Here is a 27,739-nt window from a genome sequence, read left to right on the forward strand (position 1 = left end):
ATGAAGTGGGTAACCTTTATTTCCCTTCTCTTTCTCTTCAGCTCTGCTTATTCCAGGGGTGTGTTTCATTGAGAAGCAGGTAAGAATTCATTTTTTCTATTGTACAACTTTTCTTTTCCTAATAAAATTTCAGTAAGCCCCGCATATTTAAAGAATTAAGTTTTACTTTAGCATTTATTTCTACAATGTGATGATTTTTTTGGTAAATCCTTATGTGGTTATTTAATTAATATAGTTCAATTATCTTAAGTAGAAACAACACTGTGAGAATCACTTAGTGAATGTAATTTCTTTTCTCTCATGAAGGAATGACAGGCAGAGTGACTTACACTTCATAGAACAGAGAAGAAGATAGGATTCACATCTATCTCTAAGACCTACGTAATGCGCCTTGCTTTATTTAAAGTAAAAAAAATCCTGTGTTATTAATATTATAAATAGGTTTCCATTTGTATTTACTTTTAAATTGTCTTCCCAGTTGCTGTTCATAGGCAGTACAAGAGCATTAGATCTTATTCCCATTAGAAAGCAAATTTATGAATATTTAATGATATTTAAAATAATATTCTTAGTGATTGAATAATTCTTCTTTAAATGCAGAATTAATTCACCATTCTAAGACTTTCTGCAGTAATCAGAATCCAATATTTTGAAGCAAATAAATAACCTAAGTTAAATGAAAAGAAATAATGGAATCTAATTAATTGTTTTCTTCAATACTTAAGCATATCTTGTGTTTTTTTCTCTCCTTTCTCTTAGACAAAAGTGAGATTATTACTCGATTTAAAGGACTGGGAGAGCAACATTTCAAAGGCCTGTAAGTTAAAATACAGAAGGGTCAAATTTAATGTTTCTGATTTGCATTGATTATTACTCTAAAAGTCTTATATTCTCCTGTCATCAGGGTCTAAATTCCAGAGCATTGTTGCCCCATAGAACTTTATGCATTAATGAAAATATTCTGTATCAGTCTAATATGGTTGCCACTGGTCATATGTGGCTATTGAGTACTTTAAATATGCCAAATGCAATGGAGGAATAAAATGTCAAATTGTATTAAAGTTTAGTTAAATTGCATTTAAGTGTATAAATTTAAATTAATTTAAAGTTAAATATAATTTTCATTAAGTTAAAATAATTTAAATATATAGAGTCACATATGGCTAATGGCTACTGTATTGGATAGTTAAAAGCTGGAATTATCATACTACTCAGAAACTCTGGTAGAATGATGGAAGGAACTAACATATGGTTCTGCTGGCAGCTCACTTACTAACTCCCCTTTACGTAGCAAATTGTTCTGTGGTTTCTTGGGAACATTTTAATATTTTTGAAATCTAGTAAAATTGATAAATAGTCTATTTTTTAAAGATAATTACCTTCCTACAGCCTAGTTTAATGAGGTATGCATTTTTGTTTTAAATAACTCAAAGGACTTCTGCAAAGCCTACTCTTGACAATTAGATCTAATTAGTACACAGTTGTTTGTTTTCCTTATGTATGTGCATCTACTGACATGCACTCATACACATTTGGACATGGTGGAAATACTGTCCTTCCTGCCTAGGAATATGTGCCTGCTTAGACCGTACATAATACCTCATATGAATAGGCTTTCTGTATAATTATAAGAAAGATATAGAAAACATAGACTATAGACACAGATGTGATTTGCTCTCTAGCATAACAACTTGTTTTATATCAAAGTTTTATTGTGCTACATATTTCTGTTTTTATTTTATTTGTTTTGTGTGTGTTTTGTTTCAGGGTACTGCTTACCTTTTCTCAGTATCTCCAGATGACTGCATATGATGATCTTGCAAAATTCACAACTGAAGTGATTGACTTGGCAAAAGCATGTGTTGCTGATGATTCAGGGGCAGATGGTAACAAACCACTTGTAAGTTCTGATTTTGAGGACTTTTTTTCCCCTTTAAGTTATTATGAGTATATCAAAGGAAAGATTCTTTTAAAACATTATTATTAAGTAACTGAATTTGTAAGCTACACTTAAAAGTTTCATATGGACTGATGTCATTCACTGTTACTTTGGGGACCAAGATGTTGTGGGTACACCCACAGTTTTCAGAACATTTCCTCATTGAGACCACACATGACAGTCGCTGTGTTTTTAAATGGCAATTTGCATTTGTAAGCATCTCTTTTCAAAATTAGAAGTTTGGTTTCTTTTCACAGAGGCTAATAGTGATAATATATTTTTGTGTATGTATTAACTTTGTTTTATTGTGGTTAGAACACTTGACATGAGTTCTATCTTCTTAAGATTTTATGTGTGAAATACATTATTAGTGACTAGAGGTACAATATTATGCAGTAGATCATTATGAAGCCAGATTTAAAGTTAGGTAGTCAGTGTAGTTAGGTAAATCGGGTCTAATATCAAGTGAAATCTAAAATGGAGGCCATGAGGATGAATGCCCGGAAAAGTTGAGCAACTCTTGAAATGTTAATGAAGTCCAGGAAACAGCCCCCAGCAGATTTGAAGATAGCCCATCCCAAAGAAGTGTTGATGAAGTCCTTCCTACCCAGATTACTTCTTTGGCCCACTTGTGTCCCACCCCTTGGGCCTTCCCACCTACATTCTATCACCGAAAACTATAAAATGGAGAGACAACAGCACTTCCACGGATTCCATTTCTTGGGTCCCCTTCTTCCTCGGGGAGAAGTCTTTTCTGCTGTCCTTTAATAAACTTCTAATTTCTACTCTGACCTTGCCTCCTCGTGCTTCTCTGGTGTTATTCTTCAACATTGGGGAAGCAAGGACGCGTCACCAGTCAACAGTGGTAACAATTACAGTTTATTCATCTTGCTTAAGTGAAATTTTATGCCATTTGACTAGTGAAGCCCATTTCCTCCTTTTCCTAGCCCCTGGCAGAAATCTTTCTATTCTTTGATTCTGTGAATTTGGCTATTTTAGATCCTCATATTAACAGAATCATCCAGTGTTTGTCTTTCTGGATTGGTTTATTGTACTTAGCACAACATCCTTAAAGATCATCTACATTAATTCCAATTTCAGAATTTCCTTCTTTTAAAGGATGAATAGTATTCCCTTGTATATAGATACTACATTTTATTTATCCATGCAATCACATTTTCTTTATCCATTCATTTGTTGATGGACACTTCAGTTATTCCTATACCTTGACTATTGTAAATAATGCCTGACTGAATATAGGAGTGTTAATATCTCTTTGAGGTAATAACATGATTTTTATATTCAGAAAGCACCAACTGATTTATATGCTAACTTTATTACCTGGGTGGAATAACAGTAATATTTTTTCATTATTTTAGGGCCATTGATTCTTTTTCTTTTTCTTTTTTCTTTTCTTTCTTTCTTTTTTTTTTTTTTTTTGATGCAGGGGATTGAACCCAAGGCTTTGTGCTTGTGAGACAAGCACTCTGTCAACTGAGCTACACCTCCAGCCCCTAGGGTCATTGATATTTTTAAATACAATAAAAAAGCAAGGTACTCAATCTCTCTGAAGAACTTGAACGATTGCTTTTCCAAATACATCTTCAAAATATGAGGACTATGTTTCTCTCACCACTCAATCTATATATACCTCTCTGTGGGATAGGCTAGTTTTTGTCATTTATTTACTTTGTTTTACTGCTTTTGTTTCTCCTTGGATGTATCACTCTTTACTGCAGAATAAGTATTTTAACTTCCCCCAATATTCTAGTTCTACATATTAATTTTTAAAATTGCATTAAAAAATAATCTGTCTAGACGAGTGTACTTTCCCCAGGGTTACAATGACTTATATAATAAAAATGAATGAGGAGTAAAAAGATTTATTTAATGGGTGATGTACTTTGAGACAAATATTTGTATAATGAAAAATTCTATATTTTAATGCAATAACAATGTGTAGTAGATTTATGTTACTCCTTAATTTTTAAATGGTGTCTTCTAAAAAGCTGGGTCTCTCAGAAAGAAGCATATTAAATGAGAAAGTATCTGAGTACTTCCTTCTTCAGATGAATTCACCTGTTGCACTGCAGGCTAGTTTCCCTAGTGACAGGTAATAAGCAGAGAAAGGTAACATTCCTTAAAGCCATCAACTTCTTTTTGCCCTTCAGTTTTATTCATCATAAGTAATATTGTGGCAGTTGATTTTTATGACAATTACACATAGATAGTCAAATCAAGGGAATTTAATGGGGGAAGTGAATTTTTGTATAATATCCTTTTTTATTAAAATTTTTTTTAATTTTTATTTTTTTAAATTTTTTATTGTGGGTTGTTCAAAACATTACAAATTTCTTGACATATCATATTCCACACTTTGATTCAAGTGGGTTATGAACTCCCACCTTCACCCCATACACAGATTGCAGAATCACATCAGTTACACATCCATTGATTTACATATTGCCATACTAGTGTCTGTTGTGCTCCGCTGCCTTTCCCATCCTCCCCCTCCCCCCTCCCCACCTCTCCCCTCCCCTCCCCTCCTCTCTCTCTACCCCCTCCACTGTATAACCCTGAGGGTCTCCTTCCATTACCATGCAATTTCCCTTCTCTCTCCCTTTCCCTCACACCTCTCATCCCTGTTAAATGTTAATCTTCTTCTCCTGCTCTTCGTCCCTACTCTTATCTTAGTTACTCTCCTTATATCAAAGAAGACATTTGGCATTTGTTTTTTAGGGATTGGCTAGCTTCACTTAGCATAATCTGCTCTAATGCCAACCATTTCCCTGTAAATTCTATGATTTTGTCATTTTTTAATGCAGAGTAATACTCCATTGTGTATAAATGCCACATTTTTTTTTTATCCATTCGTCTATTGAAGGGCATCTAGGTTGGTTCCACAGTCTTGCTATTGTGAACTGTGCTGCTATGAACATCGATGTAGCAGTGTCCCTGTAGCATGCTCTTTTTAGGTCTTTAGGGAATAGACCAAGAAGGGGAATAGCTGGGTCAAATGGTGGCTCCATTCCCAGCTTTCCAAGAAATCTCCATACTGCTTTCCAAATTGGCTGCACCAATCTGCAGTCCCACCAGCAATGTACAAGTGTACCCTTTTCCCCGCATCCTCGCCAGCACTTGTTGTTGTTTGACTTCATAATGGCTGCCAATCTTACTGGAGTGAGATGGTATCTTAGGGTGGTTTTGATTTGCATTTCTCTGACAGCTAGAGATGTTGAGCATTTTTTCATGTACTTGTTGATTGACTGTATGTCCTCCTCTGAGAAGTGTCTGTTCAGGTCCTTGGCCCATTTGTTGATTGGGTTGTTTGTTCTCTTATTGTTTAATTTTTTGAGTTCTTTGTATACTCTGGATATTAGGGCTCTATCTGAAGTGTGAGGAGTAAAGATTTGTTCCCAGGGTGTAGGCTCCCCATTTACCTCTCTTATTGTTTCTTTTGCTGAGAAAAAACTTTTTAGTTTGAGTAAGTCCAATTTGTTGATTCTAGTTGTTAACTTTTGTGCTATGGGTGTCCTATTGAGGAATTTGGAGCCCGACCCCACCGAATGTAGATCGTAGCCAACTTTTTCTTCTATCAGACGGCGCGTCTCTGATTTGATATCAAGCTCCTTGATCCATTTTGAATTCACTTTTGTGCATGGCGAGAGAAAGGGATTCAGTTTCATTTTGTTGCATATGGATTTCCAGTTTTCCCAGCACCATTTGTTGAAGATGCTATCCTTCCTCCATTGCGTGCTTTTAGCCCCTTTATCAAATATAAGATAGTTGTAGTTTTGTGGATTGGTTTCTGTGTCCTCTATTCTGTACCATTGGTCCACCCGCCTGTTTTGGTACCAGTACCATGCTGTTTTTGTTACTATTGCTCTGTAGTATAGTTTGAAGTCTGGTATCGCTATACCGCCTGATTCACACTTCCTGCTTAGCATTGTTTTTGCTATTCTGGGTCTTTTATTTTTCTATATGAATTTCATGATTGCTTTCTCTATTTCTACAAGAAATGCCGTTGGGATTTTGATTGGCATTGCATTAAACCTATACAGAACTTTTGGTAATATCGCCATTTTGATGATGTTAGTTCTGCCTATCCATGAACAGGGTATATTTTTCCATCTTCTAAGATCTTCTTCTATTTCTCTCTTTAAGGTTCTGTAGTTTTCATTGTATAAGTCTTTTACCTCTTTTGTTAGGTTGATTCCCAAGTATTTTATTTTTTTTGAAGATATTGTGAATGGAGTGGTTGTCCTCATTTCCATTTCAGAGGATTTGTCACTGATATACAGGAATGCCTTTGATTTATGCGTGTTGATTTTATATCCTGCCACTTTGCTGAATTCATTTATTAGCTCTAATAGATTCTTTGTAGAGCCTTTTGGGTCTGCTAGGTATAGAATCATATCATCTGCAAATAGTGATAATTTAAGTTCTTCTTTTCCTATTTTTATGCCTTTAATTTCTTTCGTCTGTCTAATTGCTCTGGCCAGTGTTTCGAGAACTATGTTGAACAGAAGTGGAGAGAGAGGGCATCCCTGTCTTGTTCCAGATTTTAGAGGGAATGCCTTCAGTTTTTCTCCATTCAGAATGATGCTAGCCTGAGGCTTAGCATAGATTGCTTTTACAATATTGAGGTATGTTCCTGTTATCCCTAGTTTTTCTAGAGTTTTGAACATAAAGGGATGCTGTACTTTGTCGAATGCTTTTTCCGCGTCTATCGAGATGATCATATGGTTCTTATTTTTAAGTCTATTGATGTGGTGAATAACATTTATTGATTTCTGTATATTGAACCAGCCTTGCATCCCAGGGATGAATCCTACTTGATCATGGTGTACAATTTTTTTGATATGTTTTTGTATCCGATTCGCCAGAATTTTATTGAGGATTTTTGCATCTAGGTTCATTAGAGATATTGGTCTGTAGTTTTCTTTCTTTGAAGTGTCTTTGTCTGGTTTAGGTATCAGGGTGATGTTGGCCTCATAGAATGAATTTGGAAGTTCTCCCTCCTTTTCTATTTCCTGAAGTAGCTTGAAAAATATTGGTATTAGTTCTTCTTTAAAGGTTTTGTAAAATTCTGCTGTATACCCATCCGGTCCTGGGCTTTTCTTAGTTGGTAGTCTTTTGATGGTTTCTTCTATTTCCTCAATTGATATTGGTCTGTTTAGGTTTTCTATACCCTCCTGACTCAATCTGGGCAGATCATATGACTTAAAAAATTTATCTATGCCTTCATTATCTTCTAATTTATTGGAGTATAAGGATTCAAAATAGTTTTTGATTATCTTCTGTATTTCTGAAGTGTCTGTTGTGATATTGCCTTTTTCATCCCTTATGCTAGTAATTTGAGTTCTCTCTCTTCTTCTGTTCGCTAGCATCGCTAAGGGTCTGTCGATTTTGTTTATTTTTTCAAAGAACCAACTTTTAGTTTTGTCAATTTTTTCAATTGTTTCTTTTGTTTCGATTTCATTAATTTCACCTCTGATTTTAATTATTTCTTGCCTTCTACTTCTTTTGCTGTTGTTTTGCTCTTCTTTTTCAAGGATTTTGAGATGAAGTATGAGATCATTTATTTGTTGTTTTTTTCTTTTTTTAAGGAATGAACTCCAAGCAATGAATTTTCCTCTTAGAACTGCTTTCAATGTGTCCCATAGATTCCGATATGTTGTGTCTGTGTTTTCATTAATCTCTAAGAATTTTTTAATTTCCTCCTTGATGTCTTCTATAACCCATTGATCATTCAGTAACCTTTTGTTCATTCTCCAAGTGATGTATGCTTTTTCCTTCCTTCTTTTATCGTTGATTTTCAGTTTCATTCCATTATGATCAGATAAGATGCATGGTATTATCTCTACTCCTTTATATTGTCTAAGAGTTGCCCTGTGACATAATATATGATCTATTTTTGAGAAGGATCCATGTGCTGCTGAGAAAAAAGTATAACTGCTTGATGTTGGGTGGTATACTCTATATATGTCAATTAAGTCTAGGTTATTAATTGTGTTATTGAGTTCTATAGTTTCCTTATTCAACTTTTGTTTGGAAGATCTGTCCAGTGGCGAGAGTGGTGTGTTGAAGTCTCCCATGATTATGGTATGGTGGTCTATTAGACTCTTGAACTTGAGAAGAGTTTGTTTGACGAACATAGCTGCACCATTGTTTGGGGCATAAATATTTATGATTGTTATGTCTTGTTGGTGTATGGTTCCCTTAAGCAGTATGTAGTGTCCCTCTTTATCCCTTTTGATTAACTTTGGCTTGAAATCTATTTTATTTGATATGAGTATGGACACTCCTGCTTGTTTCCGAAGTCCATATGAGTGATATGATTTTTCCCAACCTTTCACCTTCAGCCTATGTATGTCTTTTCCTATCAAATGCGTCTCCTGTAGGCAGCATATTGTTGGGTCTTGTTTTGTGATCCATTCTACTAGCCTGTGTCTCTTAATTGGTGAGTTTAAGCCATTAACATTTAGGGTTATTATTGAGATATGGGTTGTTATTCCAGCCATATTTGTTTATTTCTGTTACTAAACATGGTTTGTTTTCCTCTTTGATTATTCCCCCCCCCTTTACTGTCCTACCTCCCACTGTTGGTTTTCATTGTTATTTTCCATTTCCTCTTCCTGTAATGCTTTGGCGCGGATGTTTTGAAGAGATGGTTTTCTAGCTGCAAATTCTTTAAACTTTTGTTTATCGTGGAAGGTTTTAATTTCATCTTCCATCCTGAAGCTTAATTTCGCTGGATACACAATTCTTGGTTGGAACCCATTTTCTTTCAGTGTTTGAAATATGTTATTCCAGGATCTTCTAGCTTTCAGAGTCTGTGTTGAAAGATCAGCTGTTATCCTGATTGGCTTACCCCTAAATGTAATCTGCTTCCTTTCTCTTGTAACTTTTAAAATTCTCTCCTTATTCTGTATGTTGGGCATCTTCATTATAATGTGTCTAGGTGTGGATCTCTTATGATTTTGCACATTCGGCGTCCTGTAGGCTTCTAGGATTTGGGATTCTGTCTCATTCTTCAAGTCTGGGAAGTTTTCTCGTATTATTTCATTGAATAGACTGCTCATTCCTTTGGTTTGGAGCTCTGTACCTTCCTGTATCCCAATGACTCTTAAGTTTGGTCTCTTAATGTTATCCCATATTTCTTGGATGTTCTGCTCATGGTTTCTTAACAGTCTTGCTGAGCTGTCTATGTTCTTTTCCAGTTGAAATACTTTGTCTTCATTGTCTGATGTTCTATCTTCTAAGTGTTCTACTCTGCTGGTAGTATTCTCCATTGAGTTTTTAAGTTGGTTTATTGCTTCCTGCATTTCTAGGATTTCTGTTTGTTTGTTTTTTATAACCTCTATCTCCCTGTATAGTTGATCCTTTGCTTCCTGGATTTGTTTGCGTAATTCATTGTCGAAGTGATCTTTCATTGTCTGATTTTGCTGTTTAATGTCTTCCTTGATACTCCAGATCATCTGAAGCATGTATATCCTGAATTCTTTATCTGACATTCCATCTGCTGCAGCTGTTACCTCTTCTAAAGTTGTGTTGACCTGCATTGCTTGTGGTCCTTTCTTTCCTTGTCTTTTCATACTGCTTGTGTATCTTTCCTGCAGGCGCGGGTGGCAGCTCTGCTCTCTCCTTATTCCAATTGGGGTGTCGTGGCTACCACGCCGGCAGGTCACTGGGCCTGTTCTGGGCGCTGGCGGCGGCTCTGTTCTGCCCCTACTCCAATTGGAGTGACGAGTGTACCACGCCGGCAGGCCACCGGGCCTGATCCGCCGGTCGGTTGCAGGTTTGCCTACCCTGCAGGCGCGGGCGGCGGCTCTACTCTGCCCCTACTCCAAATGGGGTGACGTGTCTGTCGTACCGGCAGGCCACTGGGCCTGTCCCGCTGGTCGGTCGCAGATCTGCCCACCTTTCGGGCACGGGTGGAGGCTCTGCTCTGCCCCTACTCCAATTGGGGTGTCGTGACTACCCCGCCTGCAGGATGCTGGGCCTGTTCCTGGCACGGGCGGCGACTCTGCTCTGCCCCTACTCCAATTAGTGTGGTGTGTGTACCACGCTGGCAGGCTCCTGGGCCTGATCCACCGGTCTGTTGCAGGTCTGCCTACCTTGGAGGCGCGGGCGGCGGATCTGCCCTGCCCCTCCTACCACGCCTGCGGACCCTTGGGCCTGATCTGCAGGTTGGTCACAGGTCTGCTCACCCTGCGGGCATGGGTGGCGGTTCCGCTCCGCCCCCACTCCAATTGGGGTCACGTGACCACCACACCGGCAGGGCCTGATCCGGGCGTGGGAGAAGGATCTGCTCTGCCCCTACTGCAGTTGGGGTGACGTGTGTACCACACTGGCAGGCCACTGGGCCTGACCCGCCAGGCTGTCACAGTTCTGTTTACCTTGCAAGCGCGAACGGCGACTCTTCCCTGCCCCTCCTACCACGCCCATGTACCACTGGGTCGCGGGTCTGCCCACCTTGCGGGTGCGGGTGGCAGCTCCGCTCCGCCCTCTCTCCAATTGGGGTCACGTGGTCACCACGCTGGCGAGCCTCTGGGCCTGCTCCGGGCGCTGGCGGCGGCCCGGCTCCTCCCCTCTGGCTCGACGACAAATTGAGGAGACTCGGGTGTCTGTGCCTCACCCCCCCTACCAGGAGACCAACTGTTTATGTCGCCGCTGGTATTGATGAAGTTCTCTCCTCCGCCGCTTTCTGATGACATCAGATCTCTGCCATGTTGGTATCCTATGCGAATGGCAGCATTTCGTTCCCCTTGCCGGGCAACCAAAGCAACGGGTGAGTCCTGACCGGCCCTCAGCAGGACCCAGACCGAGAAGCAGTTTCCGCGGGCTCCTAGCCCCGGGCCAGGGAAGTTCCGGGAGCCGGAACTCGGCCGCTCCGTGCTCGGTGTAAGCTCCTATAAGAGTAGGCTCCAAGAAGCAGTCCCCGCGGGCTCAGTTCCGGGAGCCGGAATTCAGCCGCTTAGTGCTTGGTGTATGCTCTGATAGGAGCAGGGTCCAAGAAGCAGCCTCTGCAGGCTCCGCAGCCCTGGGCCAGGGCGGTTCCGGGACAGTTCCGGGAGCCGGAACTCGGCCGCCCCGCGCTCGGTGTTCGCTCCGATAAGATCAGGTTCTAAGAAGCACCCAGGCACTGAACCCTAGCAATCTGTCTGCAAGCTGCAGGCGAATTGCAGCCTGAAATTACCTGTTCTATGGCTGAATGAGCTGTGGTCAGTTGAAAACAGGGATGGTGACGTCAGCTTTCCAACATGGTGGCTGCTGGCCTCCTCTGTGGTCTGACCGGTGTGGAGAACCGAGATGGACCGCTTCCTTCCCCATCTCGAACCCAGAATTCAGCCCTGAGTACGGTGCTTGCACGGCTGGCAGAAACTGCAGCGCTGTATCCCTGCGTCGCTATCTCCTCGTTTCCCAGCGCGCGCTGCAGACTCTAGCCGCGGGGCGATTTGCTGAATAAGCAGTGTTACCCTCCGTGCCACAAACCTCTCGCATTTGAGTCCCCGTAGCCGATCCTCGTGCGATGGAAATCCTTCCTCCAGGTTCCGGAGCACCCCACTATTGCTGGAAATTCCTAACAAGATATCCTTTAGCCGTCCTGACTTGTCATACTCCCACACAGTGAAGCAGCACATGGGGGCAATGCACTCCCCTCGCCGCCATCTTCCCATTCCTATAATATCCTTTTTTGATGGTTAAATTTTTTTTATAAATATATTAATTTATTTTAATTAGATATACATGGCAGCAGAATGCATTTTGATTCATTGTACACAATTGTAGCACACCTCTTCATTTCTCTGATTGTACATGATGTAGCATCGTGCTATATGTGTGGTCATACATGTACCGGGGTAATAATGTCCATCACATTCCACCATATTTCCTGTCCTCATACCTCCTCCCTACTCTACTCTCCCCTTTGCCCATTCAAAGTTCCTCCATTTTTCCCATGCCCTTCCTCACCTGTTATGGATCAGCATCCACTTATCAGAGAGAAGATTAAGCCTTTGGTTTTTTGGGATTGGCTTACTTTGCTTAGCATGATATTGTCCAACTCCATACATTTACTAGCAAATGCCATAATTTTATTCCAATGCTGAGAAATATTTCATTGTGTATATATACCAAAGTTTACTTATCAATGGATATATATCCATTGATAAATAAATGGATATATATATATATATATATATATATATATATATATATATATATATAGGATGTATATATCCATTATATATACATCCATTATGTATATATACCAAAGTTTCTTTATCCATTCATCTATTGAAAGGCTTCTAGGTTGCTTCCACAGTTTAGCTATTGTGAATTGAACTGCTATAAACATTAATGTGGTTGCATTACTATAATATGCTGATTATAAGTCCTTTGAGTATAGACCAAGGAGTGGGATAGCTGGGTCAAATGGTGATGGGTTTAAAATTTTGTATTTAAGATTATTTATATTTAAATTCATGTTTCGACTCATACATTAAAATTACACATATTCACATACATGATATACCACACATATTTGCAATATAGATGATTTTTATCACCTTTATCTGTATGTTAAATTTTTATAGTGTTCTTTGTCAATAAAGAAAATAAAGTCCTGCCCAGTAATGTGTAGGTTGCTCTCTTCCATTTAGGATACTATCTTTGAAGAGAAAACATGCACAATTGCCACTCTTCGTGATACCTATGGTGAGATGGCTGACTGCTGTAATAAACAAGAGTTGAGAGATACCATTGCCTTGTAAAGTATAAAGATGAGAAGCTCAACCTCCCTCCACTTGATCTAAAAAAATACTGATGCTATGTGCGTTACCTTTGAAGAGAGTAGCCAGAAGATTTGGGGACAGTAAGTTATCTATGTTTCAAAATTAAAAATTAAGTAATAAATCAATACTCATTACAATAAGTACCATACCACAAACCATTTCCAACATTAAGACTTGCCCCTCATTGATATACAAAATTACATATAAGAGAATTTGAGGGGGAAGGGAAAAAAACAAGAGAAAGAATTAAATTACAACAGATGGGGTAGAGAGAGAAGATGGGAGGGGAGGGGAGGGGGGATAGTAGAGGATAGGAAAGGTAGCAGAATACAACAGTTACTAATATGGCATTATGTAAAAATGTGGATGTGTAATTGATGTGATTCTGCAATCTGTATTTGGGGTAAAAATTGGAGTTCATAACCCACTTGAATCGAATGTATGAAATATGATATGTCAAGAGTTTTGTAATGTTTAGAATAACCAATAAAAAAAAACAGAAAAAAAATAAGACTTGGAAGTTTTGATCTCATGTTGAATTTTAAAGAAAAAATATTTCACACCATGAAATTCAACACAACCAAAAATTTGATCAAAGATAATTGATCTTGAAACAGGTTATGATCCATATTAAAATTTGAAATATGCATATTTTAAAAGATTCTGAAGAAATATATAGTTATTCTCAGGATTGATTTCATTTTAGTCAGCAATATTATATCACCCCAATTTAACCATTTATATATGATTCACATACATGCATATCACAAATTCATCCTTTCTTTTCACTGACTTAAAGAATGACAAAGACAAGGCTATCAGACACAAATTGAGCTTCAATGGTAAATTATGTTTTTGGGTTTTGGAAGCTCTGGGGAGAATGTTGATTGTAATTGTTTCTGTAATATTGTGTGGTATGGAAAAGTGACTTACTATTATCCTTTTTTAAATGTTAGGTTTTTATATGAAATTTCCAGAAGACATCCTTACTTCAGTGGCTCAGAACTCATTTACTTTGCTGAAAAGTTTAAAGACTATCTGACAGAATGTTGCCCAGCTGCTGATAAAGGAGAATGCCTGACCCCAAAGGTATTTCCCAAAAAGAAGAATAAAAGAACCAGTTCATAATACAACCTCAGATTTTTAACATCTTGTGGCTGGCTAGATTTAGGAAACCTTAATCTCCTAAAGAAAATCCCCTCCATGTTCAAAAGAGCCTTCCTTACTCTTATGTCCCCCAAAGAAATTTTATTCTCTTTGAAGGCCTCTCCTATTCTTCCTTCCACGTTCTGAGCTTTACCAGTGCTGATCTGATGGAGGGAATCACTGTGCACATAGTTAAATGCCCTGCTCCTCTCTATGGTGAGGATCTCTATAGTGAAGTGTTTGTCAAATTGCACAGCAAGGGCCCATAGTTTTGTTTTCTTTTTCATGAGATTTTTTGTTGAAGAGGGAATTCAAAGTAGAGTATATTACTGCAACTAGAAGCAAGAGCTCGTTTATTCCTTCCATTGAAAAACCAGCCTCTACCTCAGAGCAAAGCCTGTCCAAGGAAGGGACATCACCTTTGTCCTTTGAAAGACCCACAGAGCACTCCTAGGCACATCCCCACCCTGCTAAGTTGTTTATCTACAAATAACAGGAGAGATCTGCTGTGCCAGGTGTCCCTGACTCAGGCTAGGTGGGGATCCATAGCAACCCCTTAGCAGTCACCAATCAGCATGAGACAGGGAAATACCTGGGATGCCAGATGACCCTCCCAGTAGTTTATGGTGGTTGATAACATGTTGGGAAACCCTGTAGTTCAGCACGTACACCCCTCTTGGCTTAAACCAATCAGTTCAAATGAATACCCCTTTTGTACTGACCAATCACCCCTACCCAACTTGTTCCTGCCAGTGAATGTGCTAATCATGTTTTAGAGTTGTTATTTGATTTTCCCGCGGTGTGTGATGATTTGCTAAGAGATGCTATGATGTATGTGGGGGTCCTTGCCTTCCCCAAAGAGTGTATAAAACTGCTGCAAACCCTGTGCTCGGGGCCTCTCAGCGTCACCAGTTGCTGTGTGTGCGTGCGGAGGACAGAGCTAGCTCGCGATAAACACCTCTTTGCTGCTTACATGGATCTTGGGTCTCTGGTGGTCTTTTGGGGGTCCCGAATTCAAGCATAACACCATACGTGCCATAGTCCGGCTGCAGCAAAATAGCCCAGGGGGGTGACGAACAACTTGTGTACATTGATACAGCAAGAGTGGAAGCCCTTTATTGTAGGACGACAGAGGTATTTATACATTCCACACAGCTTATCTTAATTAGCATAAACTAGATACAGCAGTCAACCAATAAGGAATCTCCACACTTAATGGCTCACTGGCGTTACTTCACAAACCACTCCCTCTGGCATTTTGCCAGGTGCCATCCAGACTTGTTTACAGACTCTAACATTTCTCTGGCAAAATGCCAGGCGCCATCCTGACTTGTTTACAGACTCTAACATTTCCCCCTTTTGTTTAATTTAAATAACCACAATAGTGGTTTTTACATAAACACCACAAATAATCTGCTATGAGCAGAAGGGGAGGATACAAAATGTCACAATACCAAGCCAATTGATGGCTCCATGCAAGAAGCCCTTGGAAAAATTATACCAGCAATGACACCATTTGCAAAGATACCGAGTTACAATTTGTTGTAGATTACAGTTTGTTGTCTCAGTCCAGGTAAAGCAGTGTCTCAATAGATTGACTCACAGTCCAGGTAAATCACAGTCCAGGTAACTTCTGCAGGCAGCTAGCTTGATCCGAAGTCTCCTCAGGTTTTCAGCAACACTGGAAATTCTTCCACTTTCGTTTTCACTGGCACTGGGACAAAGGCAGGAACTCCGGATGGCTAAAGAAAATCCTGTAGCATTCCACTAAGAAAACAACCTTCTGAACAATTTAGTAGTTATTGACATTGGAAATGACCAAACCTCAGGGACGCCGGGCGTGTCCTCTGCCGCCAGACCGTAGCATCCCGGGCAGCCCCAGAAGGCCCGGGGAGGGGAGAGTCCGGGGAGTGTTCCGGACTCAAACTGCCACTGGGCACAGGGAGCAAGAGCCTGCGAGACCATGCCTCCGGGTCAGGTTTGGATTTGGGCTCTCGCAGTGGCATCCCGCTCCTGGGCGGGGGGCGGGGAAGAGCCGGCTGCCGCCGCTTGGAAAGTCCTTGCTGCGCCATGACCGGCTCACACACTTGGCAGCCGCCTTGCTGCTTCACGCACACTCCGGTAATGAAAAGTATTTAGTAATAGCCTTTTGCTGCAACTTTTTTCCTGATAATCCTTCTTCTTCTGAACTTTCTTTTTCTTTCTGACTAGAGTTCCTGGGCTTCCATCAACACATGCCCTAACTATTCTTGGTTCCACTGGGGTGCCTCCTTCCCTTAGTAATTTACTTCTCACCCCTTCCATATTTTAATCATAAAGACAATACAATACACTGAGACAAAACAAGACACAAACATACTGTATCAATCTTCTCCATTTCCTCAAAATGGCCATTTTTCCTCTCACCCTATCTGCCTAGGGACGAGCAGATTTGCTCCCGTCCTATCTATGGTTGGGCAGCTTTTTTTTCGTCACTTACCCCCGAGTGTCCCGGGGCTCCCTGTAACGGGCCACCATCTGCCGCAGTCCGGCTGCAGCAAAATAGCAGGGGGTGACGAACAACTTGTGTACATTGATACAGCAGGAGTGGAAGCCCTTTATTGTAGGACAACAGAGGTATTTATACATTCCACACAGCTTATCTTAATTAGCATAAACTAGATATAGCAGTCAACCAATAAGGAATCTCCACACTTAATGGCTCACTGGAGTTACTTCACAAACCATTCCCTCTGGCATTTTGCCAGGCGCCATCCAGACTTGTTTACAGACTCTAACATTTCTCTGGCAAAATGCCAGGTGCCATCCTGACTTGTTTACAGACTCTAACACATACGTATTTATTGTGTGCCTCATTCTGTTTTCTGAGGAGTTGATTGATGTCGTCAGAGGAGGGATTACATGGATTATGCACAAAACTAAGAAGTCAGCTAAATTTTATGTTTGAGGGATATTAAGGTTCACTTTCTCTTTCAGAAGCCTGTTCTCTGGCAATGTGTCTATGCTGATTTTAACTACTCAGAGGCTTCCATTATGACAAGGCTAATTTTTCCTTTTACATAGCAAAATAATTATTTCCCAAAGGGAGTATGTGGGAATTTAGATTGAATGTGGCATAGTCTCATCTGAGTTTATGAAGTTGTGTTTTGTACAGAAATTTTCTTTTCTGCATTTTTTTTTCAAACTGCTTTCTTTCTGTAGATTGAGTGTATGAGGAAGATAATACTGCTTTTTTCTGCCAAATATAAATTCAAGTGTAGCATTATTGAGAAATCCAGAGAAAGAGCTTTCAAAGCATGGTAAATATTTTTTAACACAATTTGTGTATTTATAAAAATGTAAAAGTGATAATGATTCCATTGACAAAAGTATACATTTATGTGTCATTTCTCCCAGTGCTTACAAATATAGTTTGTTGTTGTTGTATAAAAGGTAGAAAATTCTTAGAAGTTAAAATCATAATATAACTAATAACTTCCCATTATTTTCTGTCTTATTTTTCTATGTTGTTAAAGAATTTGGAATACATCATATTTTTTGTCCTAAAAAGACAGACATATAAATTCTACTTTTTTATTAAGACTAGGAATCTCACTCTAATAGTCAATTTTTTAATAGAGCTCTAGTCAGTGTCTTTTATTTAATTTTATTCTGAAGCATCTACTTCTCTTGTTATGTCCTATAATTAAATCCAGTCACCAAGTAAGCCCAATATTCTGAAGCATCTACTTCTCTTGTTATGTTCATTAATTAAATTCAGTCACCAAGTAAGCCTAAGTTACTACTTATAGTTTTCGCCTAGCTCCAACTCTGGTCTTAATCTTGTGTTTTTGCTTGGGCTTCTGTTTTTATACTATTTAGTTGATTCTGGGAACATCCTTCAGTATCTGACTAAGAAAAATATTACCTGCCCTTCTAACCCCTCACTTGTCAGAAAATAATGGGTCAATAGAACAGGAGATAAAATTAAAATAATAGACATTATGCATGCTTTTTAGTAACTGTCAGTTGAAATGTCTTTGCTTATCATTGTTACTGTCCAAGCCATAAAAACCAACCAAAATAATAAACAAAATGCCCATAACGTGAACCAATGCACATTACACAGGCAATGACTGGTTCCGGGAAAGAAGTCTCTATTTCTGTATTTAGACAGCCCTGAAATGATTTTGGAAAGAATGATGACATTAGCCTTTTATATCTTGTCATAGAGCTTTGAGGCGATGCCTGATCAATTTCTTGGTAAAAGTTTGTTTAATAAAAACTCCATCATTATGTAGATGTTATGAAATTAGTTTTCTTGAAGAATTTTAGTAGTCAGGAAAAATGGGTTTTAATGAAGGAAAAAGAGTAACTGGAGTTTGTGTGATACTTCCCAGTTGTAAAATATTTTCACATGTATTATCTAATTTAATCTTCAAATTAGTTCTTCACTTTAGCATAATGTTGTGACACTGAGAAGGCTAAAGCTCAGAGAAGTTAAGTAACTTGCCTAGGTATTACTGCTAAGAAGATATGAAATCAGATCTGGAAGTCAGAGCTGGGCTCCGTACCTCATGCCCCTCATACTGTTGCCCCTTTCAGCATTCCTCTTTGATTGTTGATTTTATACATCATCAGCTTTCCACTCACCACACATTATTTAAAAAAATTTTTTTTCTTATAATATTTTTTGAATTGTCAATAGACCTTTAATTTATTTATATGTGTTGCTGAGAACCGAACCCAGGGCCTCACTTGTCCTAGGCAAGCACTCTACCACTTAGCCACAACACCAGCCCCCACCACACACTCTTACAAAGGATAATTTGAAGTAAACAAGGAAAAAAAAAGATCACCATTTGGTTCAGCTCTAACATTAAAATAACAAATGAATTTAAAAATTTTTCTATAGGTTAGTCTGTTTTGAATTTTTTTTTGTTATAAATAGCATTTTCATAGGGCTTTCACATTGCCTGATAATAATATATTGATGGGGGGATTTCCTTTTCAGGGAAGTAGCTCATCTAAGCCAGAGATTTCCCAAAGCTGACTTTACTGACATAACCAAGATGGCAGCAGATCTTAACAAAATCCACATGGAATCTTGCAAGGGTGATCAGATTGAATGTGCACATGACAGGGTAAAGAGCCATTAATTTTCCTTTTTTAGCTTACATTCTTAAGTGGGTAGAATAGATGTACTTAGCATCACTGGAGACAACTGGCTGTGGTTTACGTGGTCTTCTGGGCTTTCATTTGCTCCTCTCCAAGCTTTTCTTTCTCTATGGTACTTTCTTGTAAACCCTACTATCCTAATTACTAAATGACCTGAAAAACTCTTTCACCCATTTGTAACCTTTTTCGGTCATATTTTGAGAATCTAGGCTGAAAGTGAAGGAGGACAGCTGGTTGCTAACATATTTGTGGTAGGGGAAGGTTGGGTTGGAGAAGGGCCATTTTTCTCAAGAGACCTTTGGAAAGGATATATTTTCCACCTCTATGTTGTCTCCTTTCATTAAGTGTTTTCCCCAAACATGATCTCTTTCCCCAAATTTGTAGTATTGTCTCTCTTTCTTCAAAGATTAAAAATAATGACCATATATCAGAATCTTGAGCTTTCAGATTTTAAGAAATTTAAGACAGATATTTTACACATATAAGCAAAACTCATGACTGTCATCTTGACTCATTTGTTAAAAATCTTTCATGCTTTACTTAGTTATTTGGTTTCAAAATGCCTACATTTATTTTGAGGGAAATATTTGAAAAAGTAGCATGGAGTTTTAATTTAAAAAACAAATGCCTCAAGAGTAGAAATATAAAATTAATAAATAGCTGAGATTAATTAATTATAATAAACAAACAAATGATAACTGGTTTCTAACTAATGTATTTTGATCAAGTAGGTGTGTTTTAGTCGCTTAGAGCCTCAGAAGTACTGACAGAGGATATGTATTCATAGAAGACACATTGGTTGTGAATGAACGAATACAGTGAATGTGTTCTGCAACATCAAAGTCTGGAGAGAAAGTGTAGCAATGCCAATTTATGTTGAACAATGTTGACCTCCTCACAGGTAACCCTTTTCAAGTACATTTGCGATAATCAAGATATAGTCTCCAAGAAAGTGGGAGAATGTTGTGCTAAGCAGGAGTTGGAAAGATCCCACTGCATTGCTGAACTGGAAGAGGATGACAAGCCTGCTGACTTACCCCCACTAACAGCTGATTTTGCTGAGGATAAGGATGTTTGCAAAAACTATGCTGAGGCAAAAGATATCTTCTTGGGCACGTAAGTTAGATGAGGAATTAGCCTTTCATAGCTCTTGATTTAGGAAGATCATGATTTTTGAAGATATGCTAGGCTTTCCTTTTGAGTTACTACAGTTTCCATGTTGCCCAGGATGCTTCTTTGACCTATTGTTTCCCAGTCTTTAAAGGTTAAAAAAACTAAATAATTTCAAACACTGTCATTCAGTAAATATTCATGGTAAAAGTTCAATGTTCCTTACTCCTTAGGAAAATTGCTAGAAATATTTCTAGAAAGATTTTTTATGTATGCAAATTATGTACATAACATTTATTTGTTCAATCATTCATTATGCTAAGTGAAGTTAGCCAATCCCTAAAAAACAAATGCCAAATGTCTTCTTTGATATAAGGGGGACGACTTAAAACAGAGCAGGGAGGAAGAGCATGAGAAGAAGATTACCACTAAACAGGGACAAGAGGTGGGAGGGAATGGGAGAGAAAGGGGAATCGCACAGAAGATGGAAGGAGACCCTCATTGCTATACAAAATTACATATAAGATGGTGTGAGGGGGAAGAAAAAAAAGAGAGAGAGAGCAGTGCGTTACAGTTGATGGGGTAGAGAGAGGTGATGGGAGGGGAGGGGAGGGGAGGGGAGGTGGGATTGGAAGGGTATAGGAAGGGCAGCAGAATACAACAGACACTAGTATGGCAGTATGAAACGTGGCTGTTTAACCAATGTGATCCTGCAATCTCTACACGTTGGAAAAATAAGAATTCATACCCCATTTGAATCAAATGTATGATATATGATATGTCAAGATCATTGTAATGTTTTGAGCAACTAATTTAAAAAAACCACCAAAAAAAGAAAAAAAAGGGTACTTCTTAAATATCTAAAATATATATTAACTTATATTGCCTATCAATCATCTATCTACTCATCTATCTCTATCCATCTGTGTGTTGACAGCAAAGATATATAAAATGAAGTATAGAATATGACACTAGGAGTTTCATACTTGGATGAAAAGGCTAAAAATTCAGTAGCATGACAAGACAGTTAAATAACAAATGATTATATATGATCAGTAAGAATGATGACAAGCATTACAATTTTATTGTTGGATTACACTAGCTACTTTTGCACTAAATTATAATTACTAAAATGATGTATCATATAAGATTTCAATGATATAAAGATAAAAAAGAAAATTTCAAGAATATATCTCTGTCTAGGACAATACTTTTGAGATATAATACAAATAAAACTATAAAATACATAAAAATGACAGGTATGATTCACAGTATATTTAAGATGTGTCAGGTAGTATATGTTTTGCACACATTGTGTCATGTATTTCTTCTCATAATCCAACACATGGGATGAATATTATTATCATTCCCATCTACAGAGGAGGAAACTGAGGCGCTTTAGTTTTAATAAGTTGCCTAATGTAATAGAGTAAAATAAGTGGCAGAACCAGAAATTGGGCCCAAGAAGGAACTCAAGTCTTTTGCCACTAAGCTTCACTGCATGGGGATTTGTCAAATTCAGACCCTGGGGAGATGAATTACACTTGGAGTGAGTTAAGTACATATTATTTCTCATTGGTTCAACTAAATCTATGTTTCTCTTATTTAGGTTTGTGTATGAATATTCAAGAAGGCACCCTTAGTATGGTTCCCTCTTGTTGCTGAGAATTGCCAAGGCATATGAAGCCAAACTGGAGAAGTGCTGTACTGAAGCTCATCCTCCTGCATGTTATGGCAATGTGGTAGGTGTCCTGCAGGAAAAGAAGAATATAGCTCTTTGCTGATTCTAATAATGAGAAAGAAAAACAATATAAGACTGAAATGATACACAGTACAAGTTAGATATTTTCTTGAGATGGATTCAATTCTGAGCTCTTAAACATTTTTCGGAAAATAGCCTTAAATAGAATGGTTAATGAACCTTAGAACAGTTGATCTAGAAAAAAAAGATATAAAGACAGTAATCTCTAATTTCACAAAATCTTGGCCATCATTTCTTTGTTTTCCATATTACCTGAATCAAATAAGATCAGTTAATTTACATGTCAATTAAAAGAGATGTAACTTTGATATGAAGAAAGTTAACCTGACTCAAGATTATATCAAGTACTGGTGATAATATCTTAAGGGAGGTTATGAAACTTATTTCTTTAGAATATTTAAAAATCTTTTTGAGAAGGTTTAGGAAATGTTTTACAAGATGATAAGTTAGAATACATCTGTTCTGGAGAATTTTAGGGTGCCTACTATTATATATTAAAGGTTTCCAAACTGTTATAGAATCAGAGAAAGACTTTTCTTTCCTCTACCAAGAAGCTGCTGTATGCCAGGCACCGTCCTGCAACTGATGCTGAGGGCAACATTCCTCAGAGAGCTGAGGATCCAACTGGAGAGATGGCCTAATAATAATAGTAGTAGTAGTAATAATAATAATAATAATAATAATAATAATAATAGTAATAATAATACTCAGGACCAACATTTATTGGCCTTTTACTATGTACAAGGTGCTATTTTAATTTCATTAGCTTAGTTGATTCCCAGAGCAATTTTGGGTGGTGAGCACTACTTTTACCTCTATTGTGAAGATGAGGATTCTGAATCTAGAACTGGTAAGTAAGCTGCACTACTGGAAAATGAATCAGGTGGCCTGGCTCCAAAGCCAGCCACTGAACTCTGAGGCTGAAGATTATTAACTACGTGCACTATACAGTCTTGTCAAATAAGAGAAACAATTTGATGTGATGTGATAGATGTGGCACTGAACATCTACTCATGTTTTTGGGCAGAAAGAAGGAAGGGGTAAAAAATGACCAGCATCTGGTCCTCAGAAGGATATATAAATGGATTCTTTTATGTTCCAGTTTAAGGAATTTGAGCCTCTTGTGACTGAGCCTCAGTCAAGCAAAGCTGTAATCTCTATGAGCAGGTTGGAGAATATAAATTCCAAAATGCGTAAGTATTTTTGTTTATTCGCTGACTTTTTTCCTTGACCAATTTGCTATTATTTAATACTTCATATATAGGCTGCCTAGCATATGACTTTTAATAGCAAAGATACACATATATTTCTAACCTTTCTTTATTAAGAAAGTCTGGAGAGTAGAGAAAATACAGTCGATGGGATGCAGAGGCCTCTATTTGTGTACAGTTTTTAAAAATGGTCTCTTGAGACTGGGAGTATGAAGGCTGAGAGGGTTAGTGACAAATATTGGGGGTGTTCCTTGAAGATTAAGGGATAGTTTGTGAGTAAGTGAACCCTAGCAGCATTTTACAGAGCAGGAAGTAGTAGGCCTCAAATAGCAGTAGTTCAAGAAGTAATATAAAAGGTAAACCAAAAACATGACAAAAATATGGACTTAGCTAATATGGGAAATTGCATTCCTATTAGTCCATTGGTGGGAAGAGTGGATGTTCAGAAGATACATTAGACTTTGATGGTCATGACCTTATTCTCCTGTGGAATTTCCCTCCCTAGAAGAGATAGAGACAAAAGGACATGCTGAAGTCATGTCCCCATTTAACAGGCTCTTATATATGGAGGAAAAGTCAAGAAAGAAGAAGGGACACATGGTTCAGTAGGAATTTATTGTGCAGTTTATATACAGCGTTAGCACTCTTTTAACTATAGCTCAGGGCAAACATAGTGAATAATACATAGATTCTTCCATTAAGTAGATTACAGTCTTACATTGACTTTACATGGTGATTGGGATTCTTTATAAGTGATTCTTACATGCTGGATAATATGACTTATTCATTGCCTATATTATCACTTTCAATTTAATCCTTGCACCATTCCTATTGAGGCAGGGATATTTCCTCCCATTTTTCACCTACATCTTTCAAATTTATCATAGTCCTGATTTATGTTATACTCTTAAAAGAATTTAATGAAACAAAGATGCAATAATAAGTATACTAATGCCACTGGATTATAATAAAGTAGCTAACCTTCCTGAGATTATTTGGTGCAGGTGGTATTCTAAGCCTTGTTTAATAATTGGTCAGGATAAAGTCTTTTTCTGACACTAAGCCATCATCCTGAAGACTAAGATAATTTTTGGTAGCAGGCACTGGGGATTGAACGCTGGGGAGCTTTACCACTGAGCTACAACCCTATTCTTTAAAAAATTTTTTTTGAGACAGAGTTTTGCTAAGTTGTTTAGGCTCTCACTAAATTGCTGAAGCTGGCCTCAAAATTGTAATTTTCTTGTCTCAGCCTCCTGAGCAGCTGTCTTGCATAACTGCACTTGACTTAGACAAACATAATTATATGATTGACAAATAAGAATACATTAGTTGATTTTAGTTTTATTTGAGTTTTCTCTGCTGATATACTGTATTAGAAAAAGACAATTTCTTGTTTGGCTAAACACACATGGTCTTTTTTTTCCCCAACAGACTTTTAATTCGTTACACTTAGAAAACACCCCAGGTGTCAACTCCAACGCTTGTGGAGGCTTCAAGAGACTTAAGAAGAGTGTCTGACAGATATTGTAAGCTTTCTGAAAAACACAGAATGCCCTGTATTGAAGACTATGTGAGTCTTTTAAAATATAATAATTTTAATACTAACTTCTCATCTTATGAAATTGACAAAGCTACCTTTCAGAGGCAGGAGTGGACTAATGTGTGAACTTGACTAACATGGATGTATCTGTATGTAAATATTTTTGTATATGTGTGTGGTGGTGGCAGTCAGAACTTGGTCACCTATATTATCCTGACTACCAAAGTTAGAATTTAGATAAGATCTCAAAACTTAAACTTATTAGTTTTTTAAAGGATCCCTGAGTTTTCAGTCTTCTGGTATTTTCTAAATTTTTACTTTCTTTGGGGTCTCAGTTTCATATGCCAGTATAAGACTCCTTCGTCCCTATCTAACACAGATACCAGGACATATCATCTCCAATTATTTTGATGAATTATTTTCTCATATTACTCTTCATATGTAGACTTACTTATAAAAGAGACAACTTTGAAGAGTTCCTAATGTTAAGTTCCAAAAATAGTCATTTACTTCCTTTGGATTCATTGTTAGTAGTTTGATATGTCACTTCTTTGGGTGCATGGGAAAATGAGTGTTCATGGAAAACCTTCAATTTTCCCTCTTTTGAATTTCTGCTTTCCTTCCTGTTCTTCAGCTGTCTGCAGTCCTGAATTCATTGTGTGTGTAATGCATGAGAAGAATCCAGTGAGTGAGAGTGTCACCAAATGCTGTTCTGAGTCCTTTCTTAACAAGTGGATATGCTTTTCCGCTCTGCATGTTGATGACACATGTTCTCCCAAAGAATTTAATGCTGAAACATTCACCTTCCATGCAGATATATGCACACTTCTGGAGACTGAGCAACAAATCAAGAAACAAATGTGAGCAGTATTCTATTATCACATGTTTGTAGTCTTGATAATGAGAACTGTTAATTAAAAGGAGCAAACTGTCTCATGTAATGATTATATTCCTTAGAGGAAAGTACTTAAGTATTGGTCTTATTAAGTCGATAAAATTGTCAAGAAAAAAATGAATGGCTTTTTCCCCTTAGAGGGCAAAAACTATATTAGACTCTTACCTGCATCCTAGTGATATTTTGGATGAAAACCATAGTAGAATAAGATCATAGGCCAGGTCCAGTAGAAAAGGCTGAACATTTAATTGATGAATTTGTGTCCAGAGCAAATTAGTTGTATAAATCACAGGGGGATTTATTTCTAGGCATGAAGGGTACTCAAAGTTTGTTCTAGAATGACTCCACAGGTGAGACAAAACCCTGTAATGTGACTTTTGATAATGACAATTGAATAAAAACATCTAGAAAATGTGAGTTTTGAAGCTTCACTCCTCAATGCACAGGGTGAGAATAGCATGAACTTTAGCAAGAGAAAGTTGCTGTCATCTCTGGTGGCCTGTAATCATGGTTAGGAGTTAAAAATAATAATACAAAACCTATTATTCCCACACAACACACTCTCTGTTTCTATTGTCTTTTCAGATGTCAATGAAGGAGAACCACCACCTTACACTTGTTTGGACAGTCTTAACTCTTGTAAACTCCCCATAATTAACCTTTAATAGGACAAATTTCACAGACCAACTTTGAAGATTTTTAGAGAAGATTTTAATGAAATTCAAGGTCATTAAAAATTTAGGGATTATTTAAAACCCTTTAATATCTGTAAAAGTCAATATGACATAACTTCTACAATTTGAATGTCTAAATGCTATGACATATGCTTTCTGGAGATCTAATGAAACTAAGTAAAACATTGAGTGATTTGCACTGATTATCTTATTTGATCCTCCCACCAGCCCTAGTGAAGTGGATTTTAGTATCCTCACATGAGGTTAGAATGGTTTGCCTGACCTCATACCCAGAGCTGCCTGGCTCCAAGATCTATAATCTTTTTTTGATACTGAAGATTGAACCAGGGGTGCTTAACCATTGATCCATATCCCCAATTCTCTTTTATATTTTATTAAGAGACAGGGTCTTGCTGAGTTGCTTAGGGCCTCACTAAGTTGCTGAGGCTGGCTTTGAATTGAGGTCCTTCTGCTTCAGCCTCCTGAACTGCTGGGATTACAGGTGTGTACCATGGTGTCCCACAAGATTCATAATCTTAAATGATGGCACTGATATTCTTATTGTCTTAATTTTTCTTTATGTCATTAAACTTTTTCTTGCTGTTTCTTTCATTTTCTGTTCAAATGCAGAGCACTTGCTGAGCTGGTGAAACACAAGCCCACAGCAACAATGGATCAACTGAAAACCGTGATGGGGGATTTCGGAGCTTTTCTAGAAAAGTACTGCAAGGCTGACAACAAGGAGGCCTGCTTCTCCGAGGAGGTGCTGGAGTTGCTTTCATTTTAATATTTCCAACTTTCATTTTTGTGCATTTGGTCAGTCAGAGGTTAGGGATTTAGGTTTTGAAAGATGTGTGGAGCAGAGATCTTATTCTATGAACAATTGTCTAACAAAATGAGTTTAGTAGTTCTTGGTTTTATCTCCTGCTGCACTGTGGCATACTATTAAATTTTTGTAATGTCTCTTCTGTTCCAAGTTTGTAATTGGTATGAATAGATAGACATATTTATAAGGCCTAAAATGTTTTGGCCAGTAAAGCAAAGCATTAATTTATTTAAACATTTTTCTGAAAAATGCTGGTTTCTCCTTTAATTGAATTTTATAAGTTAGTGGGTGTGGGAATGAACATTTAAATATCAAAATCATTTAATAGTTACCCCTATGGCCTGACTCACTCTCTCTCTCTCTCTCTCTCTCTCTCTCTCTATCTATCTATCTATATAGATAGATAGATAGATAGATAGATACACACACACACACATACACACACACACACTTGGGGAGGATGGTTGTTGGTGAACTTCCTTGTAGTGATCCTGGTAGTAAATGACAATTGCATGTACAATCACTTTATAATCACTTATTTTTTGTATAACCTGCTATTTTTTGTATTCTATGGTAATGCTAATATTTTCTCAACATCTGTCATTTCTTTGTATTCAGGGCCCAAAACTGGTTGCTGCAAGTAAAGCTGCCTTAGCATAAAAACATCACAAGCATCTCAG

General features: G+C 37.9%; 1 protein-coding gene across 1 annotated transcript; it reads left to right on the top strand.

Moving 5' to 3' along the window:
• On the top strand, positions 1 to 27,739 carry Alb (albumin). Its single transcript, XM_071614804.1, is given in 18 exon segments — positions 1 to 79; positions 760 to 817; positions 1,768 to 1,900; positions 12,607 to 12,691; positions 12,694 to 12,764; positions 12,766 to 12,818; positions 13,695 to 13,827; positions 17,086 to 17,183; positions 18,878 to 19,007; positions 19,943 to 20,157; positions 21,761 to 21,893; positions 23,016 to 23,046; positions 23,049 to 23,106; positions 24,556 to 24,694; positions 25,299 to 25,322; positions 25,325 to 25,524; positions 26,864 to 26,996; positions 27,678 to 27,739. Coding segments are annotated over 18 exon segments (1,815 nt in total). The 3' UTR covers positions 27,720 to 27,739.

The sequence above is a fragment of the Marmota flaviventris genome, chromosome 7, assembly GCF_047511675.1.
Source record: "Marmota flaviventris isolate mMarFla1 chromosome 7, mMarFla1.hap1, whole genome shotgun sequence".
NCBI lineage: Eukaryota > Metazoa > Chordata > Mammalia > Rodentia > Sciuridae > Marmota > Marmota flaviventris.